Below are 20,504 nucleotides of genomic sequence, written 5' to 3'. Positions count from 1 at the left end.
GTGGTAGCCTGATCTTCTTGACAGTCATAGTCATCTCTCCCCATGCTCCACATCCTGGATTATACTGGCATATTCCATTTCTTTTTGTTTTTGAGACAGGGTTTCATTCTGTCTCCCAGGCTGGAGTGCAGTGGCATGATCTCGGCTGACTGCAGCCTCGACATCCTAGGCTCAAGTGATCCTCCCACCTCAAGCCTCCTGAGTAGCTAGGACAAGGGCACACCACCACGTCCAGCTAATTTTTATATTTTTTCTAGGGATAGTTTCGCCGTGTTGCCCAGGCTGGTCTCAGATTCCTGGGCTCGAGCAATCCACCCACCTTGTCCTCCCACAGTGCTTGGATTATAGGCATGATAGGCATGAGCCACTGCACCTGGCCTCCATTTCTTTTTCTTTTTTCTTTTTTTTTTTGAGACAGAGTCTCGCTCTGTTACCCAGGCTGGAGTGCAGTGGCACGATATCGGCTCACTACAACCTCTGCCTCCCGGGTTCAAGCAATTCTCCTGCCTCAGCCTCCTGAGTAGCTGGGATTGCAGGTGCCTGCTACCATGCCCTTCTAATTTTTGTATTTTTAGTAGAGATGGGGTTTCACCATGTTGGCCAGACTGGTCTCGAACTGCTGACCTCAGGTGATACGCCCATCTTGGCCTCCCAAAATGCTGGTATTACAGGTGTGAGCCACCACGCCCGGCCTCCATTTCTTAAAATATCAATTTCGGCCAGGCGCAGTGACTCACGCCTGTAATCCCAGCACTTTGGGAGGCTGAGGTGGGTGGATCACCTGAGAGGTGAGGTGAGCAGTTCGAGACCAGCCTGGCTAACATGGTGAAACCCCGTCTCTACTAAAAATACAAAAAATTAGCTGGGCTTGGTGGCGGACACGTGTAATCCCAGCTACTCGGGAGGCTGAGGCAGAGAATCGCTTGAATCCGGTAGGCGGAGGTTGCAGTGAGCCGAGACCGTACCACTGCACTCCAGCCTGGGCGACAAAGCAAGACTCTGTCTCAAAAAAAAAAAAAAAAAGCAATTTCGTCCCGGCATCTTCATATTGTCCAGCCCCTCCTTAATGACCCCATACTGCTCTAGAAAAACCTAAACTCGTTGTTTGCCCTTTTCAAGGCCCTCTTCAGTCACAAGTCCAATCTCATCTGTGTTCCTGTCTGTATTAGATGGGCTTGTCTGCTACTGTCCAATGACTATCCCCTACTTCCCTCCAAATCTAAATCTGTTTAAACATCCAAAAATAAAAAAGTCTATTAAAAAGTTCATAATCTCAGCATCTGCATTTCCTGCTCCCTGCCTGTCCTCTTTTCTTCCTTCTCATTATTTTTCCTTTTTCTCCGAAAATCAACTTGTGCTCCTCATTCATTCATTCATATAACAAAGACTTGAGGGCCTACCAGGCACTGAACTACACAATGGAGATAGAATAATGGAAAAAACAGACAAATATTCCAGCCCTCATATTTTTTTTTGCATTTACCAACTTTTGAAGGCGTAGATTTGGCCGTACCACATTCTTTTTACTTTCTACTTAGTATTGTACTACATTAATGGAAATTTAGATTGTTTCTAATTATTTGTTGTTACCAAACTATGTAATGTACGCTATTAAAAACAAACATGTTGGACGGACATGTCGTGGCTCATGCCTGTAATCCCAGCACTTTGGGAAACCGAGGTGGGAGGATTGCTTCAGGCCAGGAGTTGGAGACCAGCCTGCTGACATAGGAAAACCCCATCTCTAATTTTTATTCTTATTTCACTGTTTTTTGTTCTTTAGAGGACAGGATCTCACTCTGTCGCTCAGGCTGGAATGCAGTAGTGCAATGCTAGCTCCCTGCAACCTTGAACTCCTGGGTTCAAGCTATCCTCCCACCTCAGGCTCCCTAATAGCTGGGACTATAGGCACACGCCACCTCACCCATCTCTAATTTTAAAATACAATAAAAATTTGGGCCAGGCACAGTGGCTCACGCCTGTGATCCCAGCACTTTGGGAGGCTGATTCGGTGGATCACCTGAGGTCAGGAGTTCAAGACCAGTCTGGTCAACATGGTGAAAACCTGTCTCTACTAAAAATACAAAAATTAGCCAGGTGTGGTGGTGTATGCCTGTAATCCCAGCTACTTGGGAGGCTGAGGCAGGAGAATTGCTTGAACCCAGGAAGCAAAGGTTGCAGTGAGCCGAGATTGCACCACTGCACTCCAGCCTGGGTGATAGAGTAAGACTCCATCTCAAAAAATAAAAATAAAAATTTTTAATTAAAAAAATGTTTATGTGGGTATATAAAATTATGCTGTTTCAGTAGAGTATCATAGGTCAAGAGGTATGCATATTTTTAATTTTTTAAGATACCATACTTTTCTAAGTGATTGTACCAACTTAAGGTCCAATACAGTAGTATATTCAGGGAAATTTCCCTGTGAGTGGCTACCTTCAAGGGTCAGGCTGTTCAAGCGAATGTGAAAGGTAAAGGAAGTGGTGCAGACTGTGGCAAGCTGAAGAGCTTGGCTCCAAAGGCTTTCCAATTCAATTTAGTTTTGGAAATGCTGTTTGCCAAATTGTATGTCTGTGGGCTTTATTTGGCTCTTGGGGCATCAGTGTGAGACCCCAATTTCTACCTTCACCAAAACTGTATCTTCTTGATCTTTTTCATTTTTGCAAAGTCAATGAACTAAAAATGTTATTTCATTGTTATTGTAATACTTTCCTTTTTTTGTTTTGTTTTGTTTTTTGAGACGGAGTCTTGCTCTGTCACCAGGCTGGAGTGCAGTGGCACAATCTCGGCTCACTGCAACCTCCACCTCCCGGGTTCAAGCCATCCTCCTGCCTCAGCCTCCCGGGTAGCTGGGACTACAGGCGCGTGCCACCATGCTCAGCTAATTTTTTCTATTTTTAGTAGAACCGGGGTTTCACCATGTTGGCCAGGATGGTCTCGATCTTTTGACCTCGTGATCCACCTGCCTTGGCCTCTCAAAGTGCTGGGATTACAGGTGTGAGCCACCGCACCTGGCCACTCCTTTCTAAATTATTAGTGAGGTTGAGCATCATTTTACATACTTTTTGGCCACTTGTATTTCTTCTGGAATTACCTCTTTGTACCTTTTCCCATGTTGCTATTGTTTCTTTAACTTATTTGGGTAAGCTTCACATATATTTTAAATATAAATCTTTTGTTTATTGTATTTATTGCAAGTACTTCAAGTCTGTATTTGCCTCATTATTTTTATGGTATATTTTATTTTATTATTTTATTATTTTTTTGAGATGGAGTCTCACTCTGTCGACCAGGCTGGAGTGCAGTGGTGCAATCTCAGCTCACTGCAACCTCCGCCTCTCAGGTTCAAGCAATTCTCCAGCCTCAGCCTCCCGAGTAGCTGGGATTACAGGCACCTGCCACCACAATCAGCAAATTTCTGTATTTTTTTAGTAGAGGTGGGGTTTCACCATGTTGGCCAGGCTGGTCTCAAACTCCTGACCTCAAGTGATCCACCCACCTCAGCCTCCCAAAGTGCTGGGATTACAGGCGTTAGCCACTGCGCCCAGCCTATGGTATATTTTAGTATTAAACTTTTTTGTTTATTTTAACTCCTCAAATTTATCCTTTGTTTTCTTTTCTTTCCTTTTTTTTTTTTTTTTTTTTTTATTTTGCGACGAAGTTTTGCTCCTTGACTAGGCTGGAGTGCAATGGCGCGATCTTGGCTCACTGCAACCTCTGCCTCCTGGGTTCAAGCAATTTTCCCACCTCAGCCTCCTGAGTAGCTGGGATTACAGGCACCCACCACCATGCCCAGCTAATTTTCGTATTTTTAGTAGGGACGGGGTTTTGCCATGTTGGTCAAGGTAGTCTCGAATTCCTGACCTCAGGTGATCCACTCGCCTTGGCCTCCCAAAGTACTAGGATTACAGGTGTGAGCCACTGCGTCCGGCCCCCTATCCTTTGTTTTCTTTGTAGCTTCCTGAGTTCCTATTCTGTTTTGCAAAACTATCTCACCCCATGTCCATAAGGATGTTTTCCTAAATTTATAGTGTTGCTTTTCACAGTTAGATGGTTAATCCATTTAAATATGTTTTTATCTATGGTGTAAGATAGGGATCTAACATTTTTTTCTCATAATTGATAGCCAATTGCCCCAATATCATTTGTAAGAATAATCCATCTTTTCCCTAATGATTTGAATTGTTATTTTTATCGTAAATAATTATTCATTTGCATTTGAATCTCTCTCTGGATGCCATTTCACTAATCTATTAGTCTATTCTTGTGATATTATCATACTTTTTTTTCCTTCTTCTTCTTCTTCCTCTTCTTCAAAATGGGGTCTTATTATGTTCCCCAGGCTTGTCGCAAACTCCTGGGCTGAAGCAATCCTCCTGCCTCCGCCTCCCAAAGTTCTGAGATTACAGATGTGAGCCTCCACGCCCAGCCATACTATACTTTTTAAAACTGCAGTAACTTTATAGTAAGATTTAAAATCTAGAACGGCAGCCCTCTTATTTTTTTTCCAAAGTTTTGTTTTTTTGTAATTTTCAAATTTACTCTTCCCATATGAACATAAAAATCAGTTTTTCAATTTTAAAAACAAATTTTAGGATTCAAGTAAAATGACTTTAAATGGATGACTCTTGCCTATCATTTTAATATTTTTAGAAAGACCCTGAATTTGCACATGTTGTGTTTGGGATATTTATTAGTTTTCTATTGATATGCAAAGAGCCCAGGCTTTAGAACCAGAGTCCTGGGCTTGAATCCAGCTTTGCAGTTAACTAGCTGTGTGAACCTGGGCAAGTTACTTAGCCTGTCAGCCTAGCTGCCTTCTGTACGGAAGAGATAATAAAGCTTACCTCAGAGAGCTGTTGTGAGTTGTATATTATTTTGCTTATTAACCTGTTGAGTTATTTTTGCAAAAATATTTTTACATAGTGTTCAGCATACAGTAATTGTCTCAGAGTAATTTAGTAAGTAGTTGCCATAATCACTATTAGGCACTTTTTAAAATAGTGTTTTCGAAGAATATTCAGATGAAGTGACATATCTGGCATTTACTTCAAAGTCTGAAAGAGGAATGAAGGGTGTAGCTAAAACAAGGTTAACTATGGTTAACAACTCTTTTTTTTTTTTTTGGAGACGAAGTCTTGCTCTTGTCCTCCAGGCTGGAGTGTGATGGCGCCATCTCGGCTCACTGTAACCTCCTCCTCCCGGGTTCGAGTGATTCTCCTGCCTCAGCCTCCTGAGTAGCTGGGATTACAGGCGCCTGCCACCACGCCAGGCTAATTTTTGTATTTTTAGTAGAGACGGGGGTTTCACCATGTTGGCCAGGCTGGTCTCGAACTCCTGACTTCAGGTGATCCGCCCGCACTGGCCTCCCGAAGTGCTGGGATTACAGGTGTGAGCCACCGCGCCCAGCCAGTTAACAAATTTTAAAGCTGGGTGTTGGGTCCACAGATGTTCTTGATGCAATATTTTCTACTTTTATATGTTTGAAAATTCCCAAAATTTTAAAAAAGCATATTTAAAAGCTGTTAAAAATGACAAAGTGTAAATATTTATTATTTCTAAGTGGAAGATTATGTAAATATTATTCTCTGTACTTTTCTGTATTTTTTTAACCTCTCAAAAAGAAGAGAGGTAAGGAAGCTAGTGAGAGAGAAAGAAGGCTCCATTGTCTTTTTATCTCCCTTGTCCGTATAGCGAAACACAATTCTTCTCCTATTTTATTTTTATTTATTTATTTATTTTTATTTTATTATTATTATTTTTGAAACAGAGTTTTGCTCTTGTTGCCCAGGCTGGAGTGCAATGGCACCATCTAGGCTCATGGCAACCTCCACCTCCTGGATTGAAGCTATTCTCCTGCCTCAGTAACTGAGATCAGAGGCATGCGCCACCATGCCCGGCTAATTTTTTTGTATTTTTAGTAGAGATGGAGTTTCTCCCTGTTGGTCAGGCTGGTCTCAAACTCCTGACCTCAGGTGATTCGCCTGCCTTGGCCTCCCAAAGTGCTGGGATTACAGGCGTGAGCCACCACACCCGTCCTATTTTTATTTATTTATTTATTTTTTGAGATGGAGTTTCACTCTTGTTGCCCAGGCTGGAGTGCCATGGCGCGATCTCAGCTCACCACAACCTCTGCCTCCTGGGTTCAAGCGATTCTTCTGCCTCAGCCTCCCAAGTAGCTGGAATCACAGATGTGCAACACCACGCCCAGCTAATTTTGTATTTTTAGTAGAGACAGGGTTTCTCCAAGTTGATCAGGCTGGTGTCGAACTCCCAACCTCCAGTGATCTGCCCACCTCAGCCTCCCAAAGTACTGGAATTACAGGCGTGAGCCACCGCGCCCAGACAATTCTTCTCCTATTTTAACATCAACTTAAATGCAGAACATTTGAAGAGATTTCAGGTTATTATAAGGAACGATTCTGGTGGGTTTTTTTCTTTTTTTCTTTTTTTTTTTTAAGAGACAGGGTCTCACTCTGTCGCCCAGGCTGGAGTGCGGTGTTGCAAACACAGCCCACCGTAGCCTCAACTTCCTGGGCTCAAGCAATCCTCCTGCCTCAGCCTCCCAAGGAGCTTAGAATCACAGGCACACACCACCATACCTGGCTAATTTTTTTCTTTTCATTTTTCATTGAGATGAGGTCTCCCTATGTTGCCCAGGCTGGTCTTGAACTCCTGGGCGAAGCAATCCTCCCCGCCTTGGCCTCCTAAAGTGTTGGGATTACAAGTGTGAGCCACCACACCCAGCCAAACGGTGTATCAGTCTGGGTACGGTGGCTCACAGCTGTTTCCCTAGCACTTTGGGAGGCTGAGATGGAACGACTGCTTCAGCTTAGAAGTTCGAGACCAGCCTGGGCAACATAGGGAGACCCTTGTCTCTACAAAAAAAAAATTTTCTTTTCTTTTTTTTTTTTCTGAGACGGAGTCTTGTTCTGTCGCCCAGGCAGAAGTGCAATGGCACGAACTCAGCTCACTGCAAGCTCCGCCTCCCAGGTTCACGCCATTCTCCTGCCTCAGCCTCCTGAGTAGCTGGGACTACAGGCGCCTGCCACCCTGCCTGGTTAATTTTTTGTATTTTTTTTTTAGTAGAGTCGGGGTTTCACCCTGTTAGCCAGGATGGCCTCAATCTCCTGACTTCGTGATCCACCCGCCTCAGCCTCCCAAAGTGCTGGGATTACAGGCATGAACCACGGCGCCCGGCCCAAAAAAATAATTTAAAAAAAAAGCAGCCAGGTATGGTGGTATGTGCCTGTAGTCCTAGCCACTCAGGAGGCTGAGACAGGAGGATCACTTGAGCCCAGGAATTTGAGGTTACAGTGAGCCATGGTCACGCCACTGTACTCCAGCCTGGGCTACAGAGTGAGACCCTGTTTCTAAAAATAAAAACTGTTCATCAGCTGACATGGCTCCTGTGAAGTAGTTATCACTAATCCCTGTATGGGGATACATAGAGACTAACTGACCTCTGGGGTCACTTCCAACTCTGATTCTATAAACCCTACTTTTTAGTTTATGTCATTCCTTCCCTTTGGAAACTAAGAATGATAGTGATGCCCTATAGCCTTTATAAATTAATGGTGGCTGGGTGCAGTGGCTCACACCTCTAATCCCAGCACTTTAGGAGGCCAAGGCGGGTGGATCACCTGAGGTCAGGGGTTCGAGACCAGCCTGGCCAACATGGCGAAACCCCATCTCTACTAAAAATACAAAAATTAGCCAGGCATTGTGGCACATGCCTGTAATCCCAAATACTAGGGAGGCTGAGGCAGAAAAATTGCTTGAACCCAGGGGGTGGAGGTTTCAGTGAGCTGAGGTCACACCACTGCACTCCAGCCTGGGTGACGGAGCAAGACTCTGTCTCAAAAAAATAAATAAATAAATAAATTGCTAAGTAAAGAGTTGTTCATTTAACAGATATTTATAGGCAGCCTAGGGAAGTAGGATAGTATAATTAACAGTGTCGTGAGGGAAGGGGGTGGCGAGGAGAGAGATAGCTAAAGAAATAATTACAGTCAAGTCAATACAAGACTGAGCCATATTCAAAGGCTTTCACGCACAGAAGAAAGAGTTCTAACTCTGGGAAAGTTAAAGAAGTTACACATGGTCTGATTATTAAAAAGTCTTTAGACAAAAAATAATATTGATCACAAACCCTTTAGCCCCAAAAGTTGTATGGTACTTTCATACAGTGGACCTCAGTAGCGATGTTAAATAGAAAAAGGAGATCCTCTACTTCTAAATGATACAGGACTGTCTCTGAGAGATAATGTTAGGTGAATAAAACCAGAGTGCAGAATTATGAACATGAGATGTCTATTATTTTTGTCACAATTTTTATTGACTATATCTTCTCAGAATGTATTTGGCTGCATATAACAAGACTCTAACAAGACTTATAACAAGACTCTAACAAACAGTGACTTGAAAGAGTGCAGTGTTTATCTCAGATAACAAGAAGTCTAGAGGTGGACACATCAGAGCTGATGCAGCCCTCAAGTCAGCAGGGGCTCAAAATTCTTTTTGCTCTACCAGGCTTAAAGAGGGTTAAACCTCTTTAGGAGGGCCCCCAACCCTCTTTAGGAGGTTTAGAGGGTTGGGAGCCCTCTTTAGGATCCTTAAGTCTCTACTGTGCCTCCAGGCGGCTGGGCCATATTCCAGTCAGGGAACATGGGTAAGCCCAAAATATCAAAGGTATACACCAACTGAATCTGTTCCCTTATATCAGGAACTCAGTAAATTTCTCAGAAACCCCACCTGGTAGACTAGTGCTTACATTTCATTGGCCAGACTGTGTCACATGATCACATGTAGCTGAAGGGGATCATGAGGAGGTAAGGTTTTTAAGTGAGGACCATTGCCACTCCAAATGTAGTCAAGAGTATGTACTTTTCTGTATATTTTTAACCTCTCAAAAAGAATAAAGGGAAGGAAAGAAGATAGAGAGAAAGCAGGCTCCGTTGTCTTTTATCTCCCTTGTCTGCGTGGCAAAACACGATTAACTCTGCTATTTTAACATCAACTTAAATGCAAAACATTTGAAGAGATTTCAAGTTATTATAAGTAACAATTTGGGTTTTTTGTTTGTTTGTTTGTTTGTTTTTTGAGACAGGGTCTCTGTTGCCCAGGCTGGAGTGCAGTGGCGCAAACACAGGAATGAATGGATAGGCAAATATTAATAGCAATGTCTGCCACCCTGATTTCTGAAGCTTAGGATGCAAAAAAAATTTGAGAAGCTTTGGAGGAAAATGGACAGATCAAAAGCAGATGAAGTTTTTTAACATATAATGGAAAGAAAGTGATTTGGTGAAAAATCTTTTAAAAACATTTATTAATCTTTCAATATGGTAATTACTTTCTTACTCTGATTACTTAACATAAGTTGTATTTATTGGTGACTGTTTTCTAATCAAGAGTTAGCATGAGGGCCCAGCATAGTGGCTTAGGCCTGTAATCCCAGCACTTTGGGAGGCCGAGGTGGGTGGATCAGTTGAGGTCAGGAGTTTAAGACCAGCCTGGCCAACATGGTGAAACCCTGTCTCTACTAAAAATACAAAAAACTTAGCTGGACATCATGGCGCATGCCTGTAATCCTAGCTACTCGGGAGGCTGACGCATGAGAATTGCTTGAACCTGGGAGGCAGAGGTTGCAGTGAGCCGAGATCACGTTACTGCACTCCAGCCTGGGTGACAGAGCAAGACTCCATCTCAAAAAAAAGAGTTAGCATGAGAAATATTCAAGAGTACTAAAATATATGTACATAAATCGGCATGAAGACTTTTATTTAAGATAATTTTTTAAAAATCCAGTGCATTGAAAGTTTAATAGATTGCTTTGGGTAGCTAAAATAGGAATAAGATCACCAGAAGAAATTTTTCTCAAATTTTTTCATACTGTCAATGCTTCTCTGACATATACTAAATTGTACTCTTACAAAATATGATCCAGAGTTACTTATCTGGTGATAAAATCTTAGAATCTGAGAGCACAGTACTAGAGAGTGAAATTACAGGATAGATTTAAAGACGACCAGTCATTTCACTCCTATTTCCTATAGAAAAATAGGTACCAATAATAGTAATCATTTTTTAAAATCTTTTTAACTATTAACTGCCAGTTTAGATAACTCTTTTTTTAAAAAAATCCCTGAATCTTATAATTTGGGGACTGGAAGGGATGTGTTTCTCCAGTCCCCCTCCTTTCAGGGACAAGAAGACCAAGGGTCTGAGTTTAAGGGATTTGCCCATGAATTGTCTTATGTAATAAGCAGAAGTAGAACTGTTATCCAGATTCCTGATTAGGCTGAAACTATTGATTTCATTCTGGTGAATTCAAACAACTTGACCTTCCTCAGTTACTGTAAACAAAAAGAATTAAGCCTGTTCTTAATATACTTTTTTCCTAGCAACATTCCCTTCCCTGTTGCTTCAAAACTAGGGATAAAAATTGGACAAATTTGTGGCATATATCAGTGATGGTAACATTGATAACTTTGGCTTATTCCCCCTCCCCAACGATCTACTATTCTTTAGGTAAATAAACATTTATTTTTATTTTTATTTTTATTTTGAGACAGAGTTTCACTCTGTTGCCCAGGCTGGAGTGCAGTGGTGTGATCTCGGCTCACTGCAACCTCCGCCTCCCGGATTGAAGCGATTCTCCTGCCTCAGCCTCCAAATAGCTGGGATTACAGACATGCGCCGCCACCATGTCCAGCCAATTTTTGTATTTTTAGTAGAGATGGGGTTTCACCATGTTGGCCAGGCTGCTCTTGAACTCCTGACCTCAAGTGGTCCACCTGCCTCAGCCTCCCAAAGTGCTGGGATTACAGGCGTGAGCCCAGCTAGATGTTTTAAATTGTCATTTGTTACTATGACAAGGTGGCTCTGAGTTCCAGCTTTGCCTTGTATAAACTCAGTGTTCTTGATCAAGTATTTAACCTCTGCAGACCTCTGTAATTAGAATCACAAGTAGATAATATAAATGAAAGGTTTTTTTAAATGGCAGACCCTGTAAAAATGATGGGCTTTCACTTTTATTATTGCATACCATTGTTTTGTTTTTGTTGTTTCTGGTCATGTGGCATTTAAAAGTTTCTATTTATTTAATGAATGCTGTTTTATGACTATAGATGTCAAAATCACTCATTTTCATCCTTAGAGTAATTCAAAACACCACAACTTTTTGCTTACCTGGTTATTACTTTCTTTCATAAACTGAACTGCATGAAAAACTTGTCCAAATGCTTAACGCTTTTTACTTTTATACTTGCCCATAATCTCATTATGTGATTTTTGTGAAATGTGATAATACGGACTTTTTTCAGTGAATGGTTTTGTAAACTAGAAATCATTCGCAGGATAGTAATAAAATACAATTTTATTCCTTTCTTTTAGTCACTTTTTAAAAGGTAATTTTAAATGTTCTACTTTAAAAAAATGTCTTCTGTTAACTTTTCAACTGTCTTATAAGTCTCCATTCTTAGTGATTTTCTTTGGGATATAATGAGATTTTAATCTAAACCATGAATTTACTCTTAGATACTATTTGACTCACTGGTTCATTTCCTTTCTCTACTCCCCAAATTTGTAATCAAGTACAATATGTCTACTGGGTCATCTTTACATATTCTCTTAATTTTTTTAACAAAGGAAATCAATTAGACATGAGATTTTCCTTGGCATTTGATAATGCCAATTTGTTCTTTTAATTGTATCTTTATGTGATTATTATAGCTGTTAAACCAGTCTGTTTTTTTTAAGAGAAGAGTCTCATATACTATTTGATGATTTTATATTTATTTATTTATTTTATCTATTCATTTATTTTTGAGACAGAGTCTTGCTCTGTCATCCAGGCTAGAGTGCAGTGGCGCGATCTCAGCTAACTGCAACCTCTGCCTTCCGGGTTCAAGTGATTCTCCTGCCTCTGCCTCCCAAGTAGCTCCCAAAAATTAGTCAGGCACCCGCCAACATGCCTGGCTAATTTTTGTATTTTTAGTAGAGACGAGGTTTCACCATGTTGGCCAGGTTGGTTTCGAACTCCTTACCTCAGGTGATCCACCCGCCTTGGCCTCCCATAGTGCAGGGATTACAGGCCTGAGCCACCGCGCCTGGCCTGATTATTCTATATTTATTTCTCTCCATGTCTAAGGCGGTGTCCTAGGTCAAGCCCTTTTGTTGCATCTTCCTTGGACCTTTGTAATAGCTCCCCCACCCCATATCCCTACTTTCCCTACATACTTTTTAAGATTTTTCTATGTATCACCTTTGGAATCTTCTTCCTAAATTATTAAAAAATATATATCATCCTTTCATCTCAAAATATTGCATGTGTAAAATATAGACCATTTCACCTGCTATAACCAAGCTCCAAAATTCTTATCTCTCACTTATCCACACAGTCCCTTTACTGTAGCCGAAATGATCTTTTCAACCTTTGGTCACGTTTTCTACTCTTGCCTTCTCTGTGTCATGATTTGTAGTCTTTCTTATTCTGGGGTTCCCAAGCCCTACCCTTGTTTTGTCCTTTTTCTCCAGCTATGGAAATCTTACTTGCCTTTCCAGGCCCCGCTCAAATTTAGCTTCTTCAAGGAAACTTTTTTAAAGCTTTTGTGACACAGATGAGGTCTACAGAAAAAAAGGAAAGATAGAAGCTTTCAATGGGCACATGTGGAAGGCAGCCTAATCTAGTAGAAATAGATTGGGGATTGGAGTCTCTGTTAGTTATCTATTGTGTAACAAACTACTCCAAACCTTGGTGGCTTAAAACAATAACCAACTTATTTCTCATAATTCTGTTGTTTGGCTGGACTGTTCCTTTGCTGGTTTCTCCTGTATTTATTTATGTGTCTGTGTTTACCTGGTAAATGTGCAGGGGGCTGGGCTTGACTGGGACAGCTGGACCTTTCTCCATGTTGCCTTTCATTCTCTAAGAGGCTAGATTAGGTTTCTTAACTTGTAGTCTCAGGTTAGCATTCAAAGAGTGTAAGCCCCAATGCAAAAACATTTATCAAGCCTGTTTGTCCCTCATTTGCCAATGTCCCATTGACCAAACAAGTCATATGGTCAAACTCAGCGTCAATCAAGGAGATCATACATGGCTTGGATATCAGAGGGTGTGACTGATAAGTGTAACTTGGTGTAACACTCTGCCACAGTTTGCCCTCTGGCCCCAATATTTCACATTCCTTCCATATGCAAAACAGACCACCTCCCAAGACCCCAGTCTCATCCATTTTATGACATCAAGCTCAGAGTCCCTGATCTCATGATTTCTGTTAGGTCTCGATATGGATGTGGCTCCATGGGTGCAGCCCCTCTTCAGTCAGGGACCTAGGAACTAAAAGGACAAGTTATCCACCCTCCCCCCAACCACACACCACCGTCTATCCAACATGCAACAGTGAATCAGAAAGAAGATAACCACAGTTGTCACTTCCATTAAAAAGAGGGAGAAATGGGAGGTACATAGCAGTCACTAGTCTGTAGCAATTCTGAAATCCAGCTGGGCATATATCTGGGCCACCTACTGTATCTTGGAGCAAGGAATGTTTCTTGATTAGGGCTCAGTTCTATTCCCTGGAAATGGTTCTCGAATCCACTCTTCTCCATTGTTCTTGGCTCTACCTTCTAAGCTTCCTTTTCTTTTCTTTCCTTTTTTTTTTTTTTTTTTTTTTTTTGAGATAGGGTCTCACTCTGTGCCTAGGCTAGAGTGCAATAGTGCAGTCAGTTCACTATAACTTTGAACTCCTGAGCTCAGGTGATGTCCCACCTCAGCCTCCCAAGTAACTGGGACTACAGGCGTGCACCCTCTCACCAAGCTAATTTTTATTTTTTAATTTTTTGTAGAGATAGGGTCTCACTATGTTGCCTGAACTGATGTTGAACTCCTGGCCTCAAGCAGTCCTGCCACCTGGGCCTCCCAAAGTTCTGAGATTACAGGCATGAGCCACTGCACCTGGCCTATTTTCCCTTTTCAGTAAGATACAGTTTATACTTGCAGCTGAGTAGCTTTCCAGCTTCCACTAAGAGTTTGCCATTCCTTCAGCCTTTGCCTCCTAGCCTCATTTTTCTGACTCAAAGCAAACACTCCACTTATAGATATACCATTTCTGTATCAGATATCTGTTGCTACATAGCAAATCACCCATATAGTTTAGTGACTTGAAACAACTTACCATTCTGTGGATTGACGTGAGGGTTCTTCTGCTTGGGGTCATGCAACGCCTGTGACTGTGAAAAGCTTATCAGTTGCATAGGCACTTATCAGGCTTTCCTTGTGTACTGTTTGTTGATGTCCTATTGGCCAAAGCAAGTCACATGGCCAGGCATGGAAGGGGATCATGCAGGAGCTTGGAAACCAAAAGACGTGACTCACATGGGGCCATTTGTAGCAGATACCAGCAGATTTTCAGGTCTACATTACTGTGTACTCTTGGGAAAGTCATTTTACTTGCGTGCACAATTTTTTCACCTATTAAAAGAGGTTAATAATACCTATCATGAAGTTGTGATAATGTTTAAATTTTTAGTAATTACCTGTTGATTTTTTCTGACTATAAAAGTAATACTTTTGTCATTGTACAAAATAGACAAACTACAGAAAAGTATAAAAAAGGAACAAACATCTGCTGAAATTCCCGTGTAATAAATATAGTTCTATACTATAAGCTCCTCGGGGGCCTTCTCTATATTATTTGCTACTATAGGTTTCTCTCTTCATTCTTATTCTGAAAGTTAAAAAGTCCTTGAAGGAAGAAACCATATTGTATTCATCTGTGTAAACCCCATAGCTTTGCATTTATGATTAAAAGAGATAATGTAGCTAGGAGCAGTGGCTCACACCTGTTATCCCAGCACTTTGGGTGTCCGAGGCAGGTAGATCACCTGAGCTCAGGAGTTCAAAACCAGCCTGGGTAACATGGCAAAACCCCATCTCTACCAAAAATACAAAAGTTAGCCAGGCTTGGTGTCGCACACCTGTAGTCCCAGCTACTCGGGAGGCTGAAGTGGGAAGATTATTTGAGCCTGGGAGGTGGAGGTTGCAGTGGGCTGAGATTGCACCCCTGCACTCAAACCTGGGTGACAGAGTGAGACCCCATCTAAACAAAAAAAAAAAAAAAAGAGAGAGAGAGAGAGAGATAATGTATGTAATGCCCTTAGACTAGTATCTGGCACAGATTATATTCTCGCTTAAATTGGAATTCCATTAGACACTACTAAGGAGTCTTAGAAATCTTGAAGTTATGAGCGTGAGGAAAGTATACCAAGAGCACAGTATCTAAATGGAGCTGTGGAAGGTGGCCCTCCACTGGTCAACTTCTGTCTGGGATATCCTAGTGACTTGTGGGGAAGAGTGAGGAGTATTACAGAGAAGGAAAGTGTCAACATCTTACAGATCCCAAACTGCTCAGTAGAGAGACCTCTATTTAAAGATTCATTAGAAGGATATAATCCAAAAAAAAAAGTGGGGGGCAACCTATGGAATATTTTATTGTTGAAAACTGAAATCAGACATTAGTGATAAAATGGTGTTCTTGATATTCTAACAAATCTTACCTTTATGTTTTAGTCAAAGAAGTTTGGCGGAGATCACGGAGCTAATTCATACTGCTCTCCTTGTACATCGTGGGATAGTAAATTTAAATGAGTTGCAATCATCTGATGGTCCACTGAAAGACATGCAATTTGGAAATAAAATTGCTATCCTGAGTGGAGACTTTCTTCTAGCAAATGCCTGCAATGGACTAGCTCTGCTACAGAACACCAAGGTAAAATTGGGCAGGGTTTGGTTGTACCTGAATGGCTTCGGGTAGCAATTAGTTGGCTGCTGGAGCTGCAGGTCTGTGTGCCCAGCTGCCCCAACTCCCCTCATGTACATGCTCAGTAAACAGTAAAACTGTGATGAACATAATGATGGCAGTGTTAGTACCAGGCAAAGTGTAAATGCTAGGAAAGAGTTTTGAGAGTAATTTTTTTTCTGATTATGGATGAAATTATTAATTATAGGATAGGGTTAAATCTTCAAAACAAAGAAAATATAAGTAAATATTACCTATAATCCCACTATCCAGAGATAATCACTGCTGGTTAATATCTTGATGTATTTCCTTGTAGTCTTTTTTTGTTGTTCATTAATGCCTTTATATATGTAATTTTTTGTAATATATATGAGAACTTGCTATGTATAAGGTTTTTTTAATCCTGCCTATTTTTTCTTACATAATATTATGATGCGAGCATCTTCCCATGGTTATAACTTTTTCTATAATATCCAGTCACTTAGATATAATACCACTTGTTTATCAGATTCCTCATTGTTGGACATTTAGGTTGCTTCTTATTTTTACTATCATAAGTAGATCTTCAGTAAAGATCTTTGCATATCAATTTTCCCTATTCCAGATTATTTCTTTAAGATAAAGACTTAGAAGTGGTTCAAAGGGTTAAACATTTTTAGCGTTTTTTTTTTTCCTTTTGTTATAGAGACATGGTCTCACTCTATCACCCAGGTTAAAGGCCAGGTGCGGTGGCTCACTCCTGTAATCCCAGCACTTTGGGAGGCCGAGGCAGGTGGATCACCTGAGGTCAGGAGTTCGAGACCAGTCTAGCCAACATGGTGAAACCCCGTCTCTACTAAAAATAAAAAATTAGCTGGGCGTGGTGGCGCGTGCCTATAATCCCAGCTACTTGGGAAGCTGAGGCAGGAGAATCGCTTGAACCCGGGAGGCAGAGGTTGCAGTGAGCCAAGATCACGCCACTGCACTCCAGCCTGGTAGGTTGAAGTGAGCTGAGATTGTGCCACCGCACTCCAGCCTGGGCGACAGAGTGATACTCCATCTCAAAAATAAAAATAAAAATAAAGTGCAGTAGCATAATCATAGCTTACTGCAGCCTCAAACTCCTGGGCTCAAGCGATCTCTTACCTCAGCCTCCTGAGTAGCTGGCTGGCTAATTTTTAAATTTTTTATAGAGACAGAGTCTCACTGTGTTGCCCAGGCTAGTCTTGAACTCCTGGCCTCAAACAATCCTCCCACCTCAACCTCCCAAAGTGCTGGGATTAAGGCATGAGCCACCACGCCTGGCCACATTTTTAGTATTCTTGATACATATTGCCAATCTGCTTTCTGGAAAGGTTATAAAGGTATTTCTTGTTATATCAGTTAGGATTAGGTTTGATTATAAGATAACAGTGCCCTATAAAATAGGAATGTATTTTTTCTCTCATGTAAAATCATCTAGGAGTAGGCAGTCAAAAGTTGGTATAGTGAGTCTGCAAAGTCAGGGATCCAGGCTCCTTCTGTCTTACTGTTTTGCCATCCTTATCTTACCACATCATGGCCCGAGGCATTTGCCATTATGGCTTCCCTCCAGTCAATAGAAGGAGGAAGGACAAAAAAAGGGCAGATCTCCTTCCTTTGAAGGTTGGGTCAGTGTACATCCTAGTTTGCTAAAGGAGAGTCTCAGTGTAAGCCAGCTATCCTGGGATCCCATCTGATTTAGCATTTATCCTGAATTTTTCATTTTTTAACAGAGAATTATTACTAATAATTATATTAGAATAAGCTGGGATGAGTTTGGTAGATCCCCACTTAGTACTTCCAGCCTCTGTTTTTGTTTTTGTGTAATGTAATGTAATAGTATTCTGAGACCCTTACACAGTGGAGAGAGTTCTCATTATCAGTTGTCTTTTTTTTTGTTTGTTTCTTTTTTTTTATGTTTCTTTTTTGAGACAGGGTCTTCCTCTGTAACCTAGGCTGGAGTGCAGTGGCGTGATCACTGCAGCCTCAACCTCCCTGGTTGAAGCGATCCTCCTACCTCAGTGTCCCAAGTAGCTGGGACCACAGGTGCATACAGCCATACCTGGCTAATTTTTTGTATTTTTTTTTAGAGACGGGCTTTTGCCTTTCGCCATGTTGCCCAGGCTGGTCTTGAACTCCTGGGCTCAAGAAATCCTCCTGTGTTGGCCTCCCAAAGTGCTGGGATTACAGGCATGAGCCACTGTGCCCAGCTTCATTTTAAGTTGTTAGGAAATCTGAAAGATACCAGAAATAACTTACCTCTTTTCCCAGCCCTTTCAGACACAACTAACACTTCCCAATCAAGGACAGAATGCAGGGCAATTGCTAATACAGTAAAGTGCACTCAGACACAAATGTCTAGGGGCAGCTAACTCTTTCCTGTATCAGGTGGTGGGAGAAGCTGGCTGTGTAGTGTGTCACCCAATTGTACTGTAGCCCATGCATGGCCTGCAAGAGTCACAAAGCTGCCAGGTACCAGTTGATAAGTTCAGTGGGAAACAGTAAATTATAGGTTTGGGTGTCTGTAAAATATATATGGGAAATCAAGGCTGATCAGCTCTGCTAGGGAGCAAGTAGAGTGTAGAATGAGCACACTTGCTTGTACAGTGTAAATCTATAACTATTTTATTGCTTGGCAATACTTTGTTTTTGCAATAAATCCTTTTGGCAGCAGTAAACTGAAAAAACTAAAAGTATGTGTTTCATTTTTTTAAGTATTGATTTTTTTCTTAAGAAAGTTAATAAGGAATGTATATTAATAACTTGAACAAAATGTTTGTTGACATTTACCAACCACTGTGGAGGCCATAGTGGTATCTATCACTGACCACATGAAAACAAGAAGAGTAAAGTCTGCTGAAGAAGTGTCAGGATCTACTTTATGCAGTTGCAGAAGGTATATATGCATACGACTCTGCAACATAACTTATATTTAGAGAAATGACTATGCTAAGTGATTGCACTGATTATCAACTACAAGTGTTTATGTGTATATAGGAAAAGGGAAGCAATAGTTCTTTTGCGTCATTGTCAGTAGAAGAACTTTGAAAGCAGTTAAATAATTCCAGTTTTAGTTTAGTGTCATCAGGTATTTCAAGTAAGTAAATCATTTAAGTTAATTCTACAAATGGTTTGGTTTTTTTCTTTCCATTCATTCATGGGATTAAGGTAAAGTTTTTGGAAGTATATTCTATTAAACATAAAGCCTTTGTGAGTGAGATTGGAAATTCAGTTTAAAAGTTCAATATAGAAAATAAAATTATTAGTTTATAGTAACAATAGAAGTACAAATTTTGGTGAAGCACAGTGTTGTGGTAAAAACAATGTTTTTACTACGTTAAGCAACCTGTGGAGTAGTTGGCATTGGTTGTGGCACACACACAATTGATCATTACATCTAAACAAGCACCAAAAGTCTTCTATTTTAATAGAAGCTATTGTTACATCAAAATTTACAAATATCTGAATAGTCACAGTCACTGAACTATATGATTTGGGAGTTGTAACTGATGTCAGATAAAAAATACACTTCAGGCCAGGCACGGTGGATGTCAGATAAAAAATACACTTCAGGCCAGGCACAGTGGCTCATGCCTGTAATCCCAGCACTTTCGGAGGCTGAGGCGAGTGAATCACCTGAGGTCAGGAGTTCAAGACCAGCCTGACCAAGATGGTGAAATCCCGTCTCTACTAAAAATGCTAAGAACATTAGCCGAGTGTGGTGGCACATGCCTGTAATCCCAGCTACTTGGGAGGCTGAGGCACGAGAATCGCTCGAACCTGGATGGTGGAGGTTGCAGTGAGCCAAGATCACGCCATTGCACTCCGGCCTGGGCAACAAGAGCGAATCTCGGTCTCAAAAAAAAAAAAATAATAATACACTTCAGCAGAGCAGTATGTGCCTTTTCTCTTTGTTGTCTGTCGTTGATCAGATTTTAGAAATCTTTATAAATCAACCTGTGCCCCCAACAGTGGTATTGAACTTTATTCTAAATGGGTCATCAAAAGTTTGGTGGCATTTGGGCACGGTGGCTCACGCCTGTATTTCCAGCACTTTGGGAGGCTAAGGCAGGCGGATCACTTGAGGTCAGGAGTCTGAGATCAGCCTGGCCAACATAGTGAAACCCCGTCTCTACTGAAAATACAAAAATTAGCCAGAGGTGGTGGTGCATGCCTGTGATTCCAGCTACTTAGGAGTCTGAGGCACAAGAATCACTTGAACCCAGGAGGTGGAGGTTTCAGTTCAGTGAGCCCAGATCACGCCACTGTACTCCAGCCTGGGTGACAGGGTGAAACTCTGTGTCAAAAAATACTACTACTACTACTACTAATAATAATTGGCAGCATTTCGTTCAACATCACTTGAGAATCTTAAATCAAGTATTCAATAAACAGAACACTACATGAGACTTTTAGGGAATTACAATTAATGAAAACAAAACAAAACTTCCATTAGAATTTTTCCTGACAAAAGCAAAGAAGGAATGATATAAACAGTAACAACTCAAACGATATACAAGATTAAAATTTTCAGTTCTGTAGTTGCAATTTGAAATGTCTCACCTTGCAGAAAGAATCTTGGTGGTGCTCCTACTTTGAATAAATTGCACACACACACACACACACACACACACAGACACACGAAATGAGATTGAGAAGGCCTAGATTTTGCACCATCTAAATTTGGCAAAACATTGAAAAGAA

At 41.1% G+C, this 20,504-nt stretch overlaps 1 protein-coding gene across 7 annotated transcripts in view; it reads left to right on the top strand.

Moving 5' to 3' along the window:
• PDSS2 (decaprenyl diphosphate synthase subunit 2) overlaps window positions 1–20,504 on the top strand; it is a 310,743-nt gene that overhangs the window by 173,114 nt on the left and 117,125 nt on the right. For all 7 annotated transcript variants that reach the window (XM_034962650.3, XM_003824334.6, XM_055114002.2 and 4 more), the window contains exon 3: window positions 15,572–15,770. In XM_034962650.3, coding sequence (XP_034818541.1) covers window positions 15,572–15,770 — 199 coding nt within the window. The remainder of the gene's footprint in view (window positions 1–15,571; window positions 15,771–20,504) is intronic.

This window comes from Pan paniscus, chromosome 5, assembly GCF_029289425.2.
Source record: "Pan paniscus chromosome 5, NHGRI_mPanPan1-v2.0_pri, whole genome shotgun sequence".
Lineage (NCBI taxonomy): Eukaryota > Metazoa > Chordata > Mammalia > Primates > Hominidae > Pan > Pan paniscus.
The sequence above is the reverse complement of the archived record's forward strand: the minus strand, read 5'-3'. Positions and strand labels throughout refer to the sequence as shown.